This window comes from Artemia sp. Qi Xiang Cuo, chromosome 4, assembly GCF_049724085.1.
Source record: "Artemia sp. Qi Xiang Cuo chromosome 4, ASM4972408v1, whole genome shotgun sequence".
Classification (NCBI taxonomy): Eukaryota; Metazoa; Arthropoda; class Branchiopoda; order Anostraca; family Artemiidae; genus Artemia; species Artemia sp. Qi Xiang Cuo.
The window spans coordinates 39,491,122-39,504,321 of NC_142797.1; the positions used below are offsets into that span (position 1 = coordinate 39,491,122).

The window sequence follows — 13,200 nt, forward strand, 5'->3', positions numbered from 1 at the left end:
TTTCTCATCTTTTCGCCTGATTGGAGTCACTCCTATTATTTCTTTATTTGTCTTCTTTTATTTCAATTTGTCATGATTGTCTTCATGTTTTTTATGTTTTCAATATTGAAATCCAATATCCAATAATTTCAAATCCAATATTTGAATCCCTATCAGAATATGTATCATAAAATCTATTGCAGATATCACCGTCAAAGTTAAATTAAAGCTAATTAACTGGAATATAGCTTTTCAAACATCAAAAGGTATTTTTGACAGCTCTGACTTGCTAAAATGTACACTAAGAGTAGTCTAAAACCAGGAAATATAACATAAGAAAGTATTATTAAATTCAAATATATACAGTAAATTACATATAAGAGCAGAATATATCATATGTTTGTACCTAATCGACTCCAATGTTGTATTTAAATCAACTCGAACAGTGAGAAATATTGTAAGATAGACCTCATTTACCTAAATATAGCCGATAAAAATCAGAAGTAAAAAAATGTCACTTAAGTAAGAGCTAATTATTTAGAATAAATATAGCAAAAGGCAAACATAATTTTAAGTTGCGTCAAATGACTATATATATGGTATGAAAACGCCAATTAGCTAGACTATGTCCTTTTCAAACTTCTAGTTGACCATAGTATTCCTTAAGAATTATCTGAAAGTCAAAAACAGTCTAAAAATTAATAGGTCTGCTATTCTCTCGTTTGTTTGTCTGTTCTTGTTTGTTTTTTTTTTAAGAAAAAACTGTTCGAAGTTGAAGCACAAATACTAATTTTCGTTTCTAAAAAGAACGAAATCGTTATAGAATTTGTAGGTAAAAAACATAAAAATAAGAAAGTTTCAAATATAAACAGTTCATTTTAAAACACTGACAAGGGGGGGGGGATTAATTTTTGAGTGACTACTAAAAGATATTTTAAATCGAAAACAAGGGGGTAAGAGAAATTTTTGGAGATCCCTCGAAAACTTTATTTAAATACGTTTCTGTTTTAATTGTGCTCTTCATTTGTTTTTTGTTTCGGGGGGGGGGAAGGGATATGAGCTCAATAAAATTTAACGATCTAGGTCAACATCTCCTGAAAATTATAAGTTTATATCCTTAGAGATAGACTGGATAGGTGGTTCAAAACTTTTTTCAAATCTCTTATCGCGTAAAAATGGTTTTCATCGTGGAGTATCTTCCACAAAAATCAAAAGAAAATAAACATAGAAAACAATATTAAACCTAACTTGGATACTTTAACATAATTTTAAAATATTAGAACATTTTTCATTGTTATTTTTTAAACAGTTTATCATGATCATTTATTAACCGATAACTTAATACTTATGAACGGAAAACTTAATACTTCTCAGTTAGATCCTTGAACTCGGATGTTCGAGCTGAGCCTTTTGAAATTTTGTCTTAGAACTGCCTTAGAACCCCTTTTTTTTTATCTGGCGCAATTGAAAATTTTTAACTTTTTACCGGAAGTTCAAAAGTCATTGATTAATATACTATTTTAAAACCGCAGCTGGTATTCGAGAGATGTACTTTCCTATGGAGGCCACATAAATAATTGTTTGTATTCCACCTCTGCTAACTGGAGAATGCTGAAGCTGAAAGGCATGCCGTCGGGAGGAGTCAAAATAAGAGCGTTCAGTAATAAGATAAAGAGCTTTTAGTACTTCTACGCGTTGACTTAGACAGCCACTTGAGCAGTTTTCATAGATTTGATACTGACTTTAATGTCAGGACAAATAAAGCAATACATGAATTAATGTTTAAAAACACAGGATATTCTTGACACCAAAGAAATATACAACCAGAAAAGCAACCATAATAAAACCCAGCATTAATAAACTCCAATTAGAACTGAAACAATACTGAGGACTGTGACTTTTCTCATATTCCCTTACTGTCAAACATTCCTCGTTTCCAACTATTTTTCATTTTATTGATTTGTTTTTTTTATAGATAGCCTATGACGACTAGGCTAAATCACCCCTTGTTTGACGGTTCTATGACGAAGCTCTTTTTATAACGCATTATTTTTGCTGTATGTACATTGAATAGACAGTCCTTTACTTAACAGTTGGTAAAAAGACTAAATTTTTGTATATTTTAAACTAATCATTATCCTTTAACTATTGAACTATTGACACATTCAGGTTTCGTTATAATTTTTACCAAATGTTTTACAAAAACTATTGGTATTATTATTAATTTTTCAAATTTAAAATTTCAAGTACTTCCTAGCCAATGCACTTCATTGTAGGTTTATAAAACATGAATTATACTCTACATTATTGGAAGTCTTCCCTACCAGTAAAGTCCTTTGATAATAAGATTTTAAAACCTTCGAAACTTATTCAGCTTTAAGAACGTGATTTGCCCAAAATATAGTCGGGCTGATTAACGGCAGAACTGCAGCTTTGATAGTTTGGCATAAAAGCTTCCAGATCGGAACCATGTCAGACTTGGGTACCATGTAGCCCACTGTAGAGAAATTTAACTCTCTCTACAGTGATGTAGCCCGGCCCACAGAACATAACTTCACCGACAAATGTAGTTAATACTTGCGATAATAGCTTCTTCTCCAATGACCATATTCTACTAAGAACGTAACTTTACCGAGAAATGCAGTTAATACTTGCGATAATAGCTTCTTCTCCAATGCCCATGTAGTATCAAAGAACGCAACTTTACCGACAAATGCAATTACTTTGTGCGATAATAGCTTCTTTTCCGATGCTCATGTACTATTAAAACACGTAACTTCGCCGACAAATTCAGTAAATGCTTGCGATAATGAATTCTTCTCCGAAGCTCATGTACTTTTAAAGAACTTAACTTAAGCTGACAAATGCAGTTAATACTTGCGATAATAGTTTTTTATCCGATGTCCATGTTTTATTAAAGAACGTAACTTTACCAACAAATGCAGTTACTGCTTGCTATAATAGCATCTTTTTCCACGCTCATGTGCTATTAAAAAACGTAACTTCACCGACAAATGCAGTTAATGCCTGTGATAATAGCTTCTTCTCCGATGCCATGTACTACTAAGAACGTAACTTCATCGACAAATGCAGTTAATGCTTGCGGCAATAGCTTCTTTTCAGATGCTCATGTGCTATTAAAGAACTTAACTTCACCGGCAAATGCAGTTAATGTTTGCGGCAATAGCTTTATCTCCGATGCCCATGTACTATTAAAGATTTTCACACCGTTCCAGATTTCTGTCAGCGCGGCCTAATAGTTAGGGACATAAGCACCAATTTCCATAATGTTTGCGCATTTTATGGTAAAAGCACGAAAATTTGCTCACATATGGAGAATCTGACAGGGGCAGAAACACTATTTCTGAGCGCGTTTTTCCGCGTTTCACCGCGTTTTTCCGCGTGGAAAATCGTGAATTTTTGAAATTGAACGATTTGGAGATTTGAAGGGTTGTTTCTGATTGATTCGAGTCTGCTGATTTTGAACATGGGGCCACTTTTGAAATCAAATCATTAGTTTCCGAGTTATCGTCATTTTCATCATCGTTGGTCGTACTCTTTTTTGTATACTGAGGTAGTAGATGCACTTAGGGTATCTTTCATGGATAAATCGAGTATGCTGAGTCTGAAAATATGCTTACTTTAAATATCCAACCATCTGTTACTAAGTTATCATCACTTACATCCTCACCGGGTGTAGATTGTCTCATACTTCTACATTACAAACTCTGGTTCACCTTAATGTGCAAGTGATGACTGTGGTCTGAATGAATGGATCATTTGCAGGTTTAAAAACGTGACTCGAAATACATCATATCACTAGCAGGTTTAACAAAGAAAAAAAGAAAATCCACGTGGCACGTACTTTTGAAAGAGAAAGCATATGAGAAGAGAACAAGTGACGTACAATTTACCTTTAATAAGTGCTGTTTTCTTTTATAAATGTCTTCATATCATGACATACAGTATTTAGAAGACTATATTTTTGCCACTCCTGTGATTTCTTGATGTTGTTTAAAGGCTCACCACTTGACTAATAGTCTTTTCTGCCTGAAGCATAAAAGCGATATGAGGTATTTGAGTCACGCACCAACAAATTTCTTGAGACTTTGCGCACAGACAAAATTTCTTATGGTATTTTCGCTTTGAAGGAAGCAGTTTTAAAAACCAGTAGAACTGTTTTAGCAAAGCAGTACCTATTAGCAACAAGGATGGTTCCTATTCCCGCTTTTGGCTTTCAATCGCCATGCGTTTGCGTCTAGTTAGACGGAAACTATGGAACGACAAGCTGCTTGATCTACGAAACCACGAATATTGTCTTTTCACCGGCTGCTGAAAACTACTGGAAAAGAATAGAAACTGAAACATTAATGTTTCGTTCACACATTGCGGAAATCCAGGCAGAAACCCGTCCGTTTCTGTTCGAACTATGGCTAGTATAACGCTGCGTTTTAAGGCAAAGATTTCAATTTATTGCAACAGCGTGACCTGGAGTCAAAGGGGTGAAAGAACTTAATGGTGGCCATATGGTGGATATCCCCTGTGGCTATCATCAAAATATCAAGAAGGGTATTATGTTCTTACCATCTTTTGAAACTTGTTGAGCCATAGAAAGCCAAATGACACCGTTTTTCTTAGTTTTTTTTATAGCCTGGGTGGGTAGGGTCATACAAGCTGCGGTAGCCTTGAACCAAAGTTATAAGATCGTGTAGTTTTTGATAATCCATGCTCATGGTTTTATTTTTTTAAAAACCTTGCCAAGATTCCGTCCTGATTTGACCAAAACGTTGCGGAAAGCTAGAGGTTTTTTCTAGCCCGAAAACAGACGGAATTTCCGCACGGATTGCTAAATACGCATGAATTTCCGCAATGTGTAAACGAACCATAAGCTTTCGACTGAAATCTCTCTCTCTTTCTGTTTGTCAGTCTCTTTCTCTCTCTCTCTGATTCTTTCTGCCTGTCAGTATCATAACTCGAAATGCCCCGTTTTATAGAGAGAAACAACCGGATTTCCAAAGTTCATATTATGGTTTATTTGATCTTCATTTCGAAAAATACTAAAACGTATTTCATACATTTAAAAATTGTATTTATAGTATTTGTAATTGTATAGTAATTGTATTTGTACTCACTATTGGTATTATAGCTAGTGAGACCTAAATGTTAACTGATAAATCAATCCATTGTTTCTGTATGGTGTTCAATGACTTTCTGGTTATTAAAAAAATAATTATTTTATGCTTAATTTTAAGATAATTTTAATTGTATACTGAAAGTTATGGAAATCACAGCTGGTGTAAGACTATGGAAAGCTTTATAGATTAGGTTTTTATTGTCAGGCTAGGTACTCAGTTTTGACTCCTAAATCAATATTCTTGTTTTTTATACTTGGCTTTTGTATTTTCAGTAGACCACTAGTTTCCCTCAGAAAAACTTTTTTTTAAATTAATCTTTGTCCGTTTTTAATTTAAATTTAATGTAGAAGCAACGCTGCCATCATCTGTTATATTTTTTCGGGTTAGGGCAACCCCCTCATATACGGAATAATTTCTGTTCGTTTTAAGTTTTAATGTCACTCCTTACTTTCAGTTGAAAAAAAATTCTTTATTTAATTTGTGATCATTTCTGATCTAGGAGAGATAAGACACCCCTAGAGAACACTGCAGACAACCTCGACAGTTATGAAAAACTTTCAGTTTACAACAGAACAAATATTATCCATACAAAAAATTAAGTAAAAAAAAGTAAGTGCATCACATTTACAAAAATGGTGAATTATCAGAAAAATAATCATATAGAAAGCACAAAACCACGACTGACGAAAACCCGGTAAGGACTTGTACTCTTGGCATTCTGATTTAAAGTCTAACGCTCTACTATTTGAACTATGATTTATGTTAATCGAATTTAATCTATTGGACTAGTAGGACAATAATTGCGTTGCTTACAGCCCTTTTCCCAGGGATTATGAAGGGTCATGTTATCACCAACAGCATAGTTATTGGACTTTATTTAGCAAATACATTTGTAATTGCCTGTTATAAAACATTGAGTTAGTTAAAGTTTCTATTGTAAAGAGTGAGTCCATTAAACTATGTTTGATGAAGCTGAACTTTTGCGAACAGAAGGAGTCGAGGAGGTACGTCAAGGAATAGTCATCGGGAATTTTGAAATCCAGTTATTTGTTATTCTATGATTGTTTTTTTTTTTCCTCTTAAGAGCACTCGATATCTTAAAAATCATTTTGCGATCCTCAACGTCGACTGACTATGTTAAAGACAAAAAGTTCATAGCGAATTCTCCGAAAGGACTAGTTAACACTGACATCTATGAAATGTAACAGATGGTATAATTTGTAAAAACCACGTAGATATGGAAAATAGCTTTTAAATGAGCCATTAGCCATCCGTCTACGATGGTGTGGTAGCCTGTTGGCCGTGCTAATGTTGCAGTAGCCTGCTGGTGAGCAGGCGATTTTTGAAATTTACTAAGGAGGCTGGGAGGGGGAATATACCAAAGGGGTTCTTGAAAACTTCCTGTTAAGGGCTTCGAACCATAATTATTACAATGCTGTCGTTTTATACTTCCAAGCTTTTACACTTAAAAGTGACACCAAAAGTGCCATTTTAGTGCTATATGACACTTAAGAATGGTATAATTGATAAAAAGCACATAGATATGAGAAATAGCTTTCAAATGAGTCATTAAACATGTATCTAAGAAGTTACGGTAGCCAACTAGCTCCAGCTTTTCTAGTTGAGACGTAGCACCAAAAGTGCAATTTTAAGTGCCATTTCGTACTTTCAGATGGTGGGATTTATAGGAAGCACGTAGATATGAGAAATAGCTTTTATATGAGCTATTATACATTTGTCTGTGACGTTCTGGTAGCCTGCTAGCCCCACCCCTTGAGAAATGGCACAAAAAGTGCTATGCTTAGTGCCGTATGACCCTTAGTGCCGTATGACCAAATGGCGAAATTTCTTATAAAAAAAAACAAAAAAAACACGGAGATACGAGAAATAGCTTTAAAATAAGCTATTAAACATCTCTCTATGATGTTCTGGCGACCTGCTAGCCCTGGAAAACAAAGAAAAAAAGGGAGAGGCATCAGCGCTACCAATGCAAAAAAGGGATTTCCTTGCGGTTCAAGATCAGGGACTTTAATTCCCCTATTCAATGTTTTTTACCATGCCTATTCCAATGGTGCACTTTTCGTTTCGATACAACATCCTTTCCAATATTTTACAAAATCAACATAAATTTCTTATCGGAATAAACTTTTACTTCTAAGATGAAATAATAGTTACCATTCCAAAATCAGTCTCAGATGGTTATTTTTTCTGACAAGGCAGTTTTTTTTAACACATTTCTTAGCTTTTGGCTACTATGGGTTGTGGCTCGCTCTTTACTAAGTTGACGCCACTGCTGCAACCATGACTAATAAATGTGTGAAGGAATTTAGCATACTCCCTGAAGTTCAAGCTCCGACTCTTCAGCAGATATGTCCTCTCCGTACTAATGTATGTGAATCTTGGGCGTTGACCAAGCAGCTGGAAAGCGAATTTAGGGGTTTGAGAATATCTTTCTTCGACCCATCCTTGGTATCCACTGGACCGGTAAGATAACTAACGCGTACATAAGCGAAGAGACAAAACTGATGCCTTTATTGCGCTCACATAGTGCGGGTGGCTGAGGGCCACTTCCTCATGATGTCTGGTGTTATACTCCTCCCAGAAAAGGACAGTACCCCTCCACAGCACGGACGACAAAGGACAGCACTCAGCCGATGTCATGAGAAGGATGCTGTGTTTTTGAGATCATCACTCGAAGAACTTTAGTCTAACGAACAAGAGAGGCCGTCGTGGAGAGGCACTGTTATTACCTTAAGCGCAGCCGGCGGTGGGAGATCCTCTGTATTCTGCGTGTCGCAACCTAATTGACAAAATCCTCTTTTACTTAAGTTTCAAATTATCGTTACTGGGAAACGAGAAATCAGGATAATAAAATGAATTCCTAAAAATTCACTTTGCGCCTGTGAATAGTGGTTATGTGAGAGATCACAATAACTACAAGCAGTAAAGACTTTAAAGCTCTATTACAAAAGGAAATAAAAATAATAAAAGTGGCCCACTTTTCAAATTGACATGGTTTTTACTGAAGAGCCTTGAGCCCCTAGTAGGCATTGATGATCTCTCGCTGATTTATCTAGCTTGGTTTAGTATCTCATTCGTTTTTTACTGTTTTCGCTCCTAGTTCTATATGTTTAATTATGTTCCCCCATTTCAGCTGATCTTTATTCGTTCTGCATTGGTGCTGGTCTAGGATGGGCTGCGCCATCTCTACCTCAACTTGGTGAATCTGAACTGGGATTAAGCATGGCAGACATATCTCTGATTGGCTCAGTACTTAACATCGGTGGTGCCATTGGGGCAATTAGTGGAGGACTGCTTATAGATTATCTTGGACGCAAAAAAACTTTCTTATTCATCACTCCTTTGTTTCTTTGTGGCTTTTTATGTGTTGCCCTTGGAGTAAATTTCTACATGCTAGTTATGGGTAGAATACTCATAGGTCTGGCGTCGGGTATAACAACCATTAGTGCTCCAGTATTTGCTGGAGAAATTGCTGACCCGAAATACAGAGGACTACTTGCAACAATGTTTTCTTTTATGCTCGTCTGCGGTATTTTGACTATGTATATTTTAGGTGCTTTTTTTCAATGGAGAACAGTTACACTTGCTTGTCTATTATTCCCAATAAGTGGTTTTATAGCTACCATTCTTTTTGTTCCAGAATCACCCATATACTTAGCTAGACAAAATGATCTTAAAAGAGCAAAGGAAAATTATTTTTTCTTACGTGGAGATTTATTTGGCTTTGAAGATATAGTGAGAAATCAAGATAGTAGTATTCCGTCTAAGATTAAGTTTCGTAACTTGTTCAAAAAACGTGTTTTTAAACCAGTAACAATTTGTTTAGCGCTGATGTTCTTTCAACAAACTTGTGGAGTAAATGGAATTTTTTACAATTTAAAAATCATTTTTGACATATCTGGAGGTAATATACCAAGTTCCCTACAAGTCATTATAGTTGGACTAGTTCAACTTTCAACCACAATTGTCAGTTCCATAATCATCGATCGTGCTGGTAGAAAGACCTTGCTGAGTATTTCAGGAATTGCTATGGGGGCTTCTACAACATGTCTGGGAGTGTATTTCCATTATAGTATCCATAGCCCTGAGCAAATCCATAACCTATACTGGTTGCCACTAGCAAGTTTAATTGTGTTTAGTGCATTTTTTTATATTGGATTTGGTCCTGTTACATGGACAGTATTGGGTGAAATACTTCCTCTGGAAGTAAAAGGAACCACGAGTGCCATTGCCACATCGTTTGGCTGGTTTTTAGCTTTTCTAGTAACTATGACGTACGGAATTCTTGTGGAAACTTTCAATCAAAGTATTATATTTTTAATTTACGGTGCTTTTTCTTTCCTTGGTACTTTGTATGTTCTTATTTGCATTCCAGAGACAACGGGGAAAACCTTGTCTGAAATCCAAAAACTATTTTTTTAACTTTCATTTTTAATGTTTTTTAGAATCCAAAATAAGTTCGCAGATGTAATTATTTTTATCATTGTTCACATAGGTTTAGACATGTTTTCAATGTTTTGCATGGAGGAGAGGTAGCACTGAATTTATTTCTGGTAAAAGGAAGTTGGAGGGGAGGGGATTAAAAACGAAAAATGGCCATTCAGGCCTCTATGTTTTTATGAGTATTGGGCAAGTATAATTTCTTAGACCACACTGCTTTTCCATCTACGAAAAACTAAGCAAGAAAAACGGGTTTTAATTTCAACAAAGCAGTGAAACAGAAAATAAATAAAAACAAAACAACACGTTAATTAAAAAATATTCCAAATATTTTGGCCTCAAAAGAGCATATTCCGGACACGCGAAGAAGAAAACAAAATATATAAGAACAACTCACATTTTTAGCAAACTTCCAGCACTGAAGTTATAACACAAGAACAAAACCAAAGCGAATGTCTATAGCGGTGGCGGATCCAGGGGAGAGGTGAGGGGGGCACGCACCCCCCTAAAGTAGTGTAATTTACTTAATTAACGCAAGATTGCGTTAATTAAACTTGCTCCTAACGCAAGTTGGTCAGATCAACCTATTTTGCGCCCCCCCCCCCCATAAAAAAATCCTGGATTCACCCCTGGTATATAGTGAAACCATGAGTCACTCTCCTATCAACCTTCGGTGTATAAATGAGAATCTAATAAAAGTGAAGACTATATTTACTTGAACAAACAAAAAAGGTCACCTAACCCCAGATCCATCAGTCCCAACTGAATCTCACAGATTAATCAACAAATTCATGAATAATAAATTAAATGGATTTCTTTTGTTTGCTAGTATAGCTGCAGTCTCTTGACTTTTCCCAGCTTTGATCTCATTCTGAGCTTTTTCGCAAAGTTATCTCATGTTTCATGACAAATATGTAAATCACTACTGGTTGAATATTTTACCTGCTCCTTAATTAAACTTTTGTAAATTCAATTTATCCTAAAATCCCCTTCATCTCTATTGATACTAATATCCCCATATATAATCTTTTTTATTTCTATAATGTCTCTGAAACTTGGTAAAAGTCCTACAGACGATCTGCAATTTTTGTCTGATCAAATAAAATACTGCGATGAGGAGAATTAAATAAGTGTTCTGCTACAGCTGATTCAAACGTTTCTGGTTTTTGATTATGTTTTAGCGAGCAATCTATGGCATTTTTGTGTTGCTCTAGCCCATTTTCTGTGTTCTTCTTACATAAAATTTACCACAAGAGAATGGAATTCTGTATTCTCCCTTTCGTATGTTTCTTGGTACCTTGTATTTTCCATAATTTAGCAAAAATCTTATAATTTGTCCTGATTAATATGCTGTTTTTATATTATGTTTTTTTTTTCATTCTCTTCTTAATTTCTGTTACGACATTGGGATATAAGGCAAAGTTATGTTAATTGGTTTTTCCAGTTGACACATCTTCTTCTAATATTACAAGTTCCATTAACTTTTTTTTCCTTTTTTCAATTTTTCGAGAAACATATTTTCCGGATTTCCTTACCTACTAGAATATCCTTATAAGAAATAGTTCATTACTCATGTATTCTGGTGATGCTAATTTTCATAACCTATCAACTAAAGAAATAACCACACCCCTTTTTACTTGGATCGGGTGATTTGATGCGAAAGACAAATAACGGTTGTTGTTAGTCGGTTTGCGGTAAATTGAAAACGCTAGTTCTATATTATTTCTATGGATCCAAATATCCAGAAACGGTAACTTATTCTCTATTTATTTTTCAATGTATAAAATAATTTTCTTTCCAAATTATTTAAATGCTCCATAAACCTTCAATTTGTGATCCCCATAATTCCAAGTAACTAAAATGTCATCCATATATCTGCCCTAAAATTTTGGTTTAAAAAAATATATTTTCTATAGCTAAAGTTTTTACATACTCTACATAAATATTTGCTAACTACGGACTCCCATTGCTCTTCCCCTAATTTGATGGTAAAAATTATCTCTAAACATGAAATAATTAGTATACCTGCTAGTTATTTCAACTAAATTTAAAGTAGTTTATATTTCAATTTCCGCAGATAATTCTTCTATTTCAGTTTTATGTTCAGAAAGTTTTTTTAGATAAAACATTAAAAGATTTATCCAAAGGTATATACGTATACATTAATTTTATATAAAAACTAAACAGTCTAGATGCATTTGATGTTTCAATATTTATAAATTTATCTTTTAAGAATTCCGAGTTTTTTATGTACGATTGTTGGAGATATAATAAGTAGAGTAGTACCTTATACTTCTAAGGGTTTATGTTCCTTCCTATGCTATTCTAGGAGCTTATGTTCCTTCCTGTGCTATTTGGGGAGATTACGTTCCTTGGCACCTTTCCAGAGGCATGTACTTATGGATTTGGGTGGATTATGTTCCTTCCTGTGCTATTTGGGAAGATTACGTTCCTTGACACCTTTTCAGGGCTTGTACTTATGGATTTGGGTGGATTGTGTTCCTTCCTGTGCTATTTGGGGAGATTACGTTCCTTGACACATTTTCAGGGCATGTACTTATGGATTTGGGTGGATTATGTTCCTTCCTATGCTATTCTAAGGGCTTTTGTTCCTCCCATGCTATTCTAAGGGTTTATGTTCGTTCCTATGCTATTCTAAGGGTTTATGTTCCCTCCCATGCTATTCTATAGCGCTTTGTTCCTTCCTATGCTATTATAAGGGTTTATGTTCCCTCCCATGCTATTCTATAGCGCTATGTTCCTTCCTAAGCTATTATAAGGGTTTATGTTCCCTCCCATGCTATTCTATAGCGCTATGTTCCTACCTATGTTATTCTATGGGACCTCTACACGTGATTAGACACGTTATGAAACTACGTGCTATTTGCTTATGTCCCTTTGGTACCTTTCCAAACGAGCGGGGATTCCCCGCCGGTTCCTAAACATTGCAAAAAAGATAGCAGTATGAACGGGGATTCCCCACACAAGTTTGTTTCAATTCAATATTTTTCAACCAGACTATTTTTTGAGCCAACATCCGTTTTTTAGGGTTCCAATCAAAGACATCGGAGGTCGCTCAATATACTGTAAGTTAATTGGTGATTGGTTATAAATAAAAGGACTGATTTTTTATTCGTCCTTGAGATTTTGTATGAAATGTTCATACCTTACGATTAAATTTTCATAATGATTTGATATATCATAGATAATACATTGAATATTATTAACTTTGGAGCAATGGATAGATCAATTTACAATGTGAGTACAGCTTACTAAATTTCTTAATTTATTTCCAAATAAAACAATTTTACTAGTAAATTCAAATTTCAGGGGGGTATAGCCCCCCTCCGCTCCAACAATACAAACCCTACAATAGTAAAAGTATACTCGCCAGAAAACGCAAAGTACGTTCAAAACCCTATACAAAAACCCTCCCCCCTTCTCTGTAGAAATAGTTATTTCGTTCAAAAATGTCCTTTTTCCCCTTATCAAAAATCTTTTTCCGGTCTAACTAAAGGCATCTGTGTTTGTAATTACAGAAAGGGTCCTTTTTGGAAAAACAAGCTTCGCACGCTTGTGTTATCTCAGAGATTAATGTTACACGTGTTTGCGTAATTCAAGACAC

The 13,200-nt window shown here is 35.0% G+C and overlaps 1 protein-coding gene across 2 annotated transcripts in view; it reads left to right on the forward strand.

The window, feature by feature from the left end:
• Positions 1 to 10,285, forward strand: part of LOC148953099 (facilitated trehalose transporter Tret1-2 homolog) — a 209,486-nt gene extending 199,201 nt beyond the window's left edge. For both annotated transcript variants that reach the window (XM_089088300.1, XM_089088299.1), the window contains exon 3: positions 8,269 to 10,285. In XM_089088300.1, coding sequence (XP_088944426.1) covers positions 8,269 to 9,557 — 1,289 coding nt within the window. In that variant the 3' untranslated portion in view covers positions 9,558 to 10,285. The remainder of the gene's footprint in view (positions 1 to 8,268) is intronic.
• The last annotated feature ends 2,915 nt before the right edge of the window (positions 10,286 to 13,200 follow it).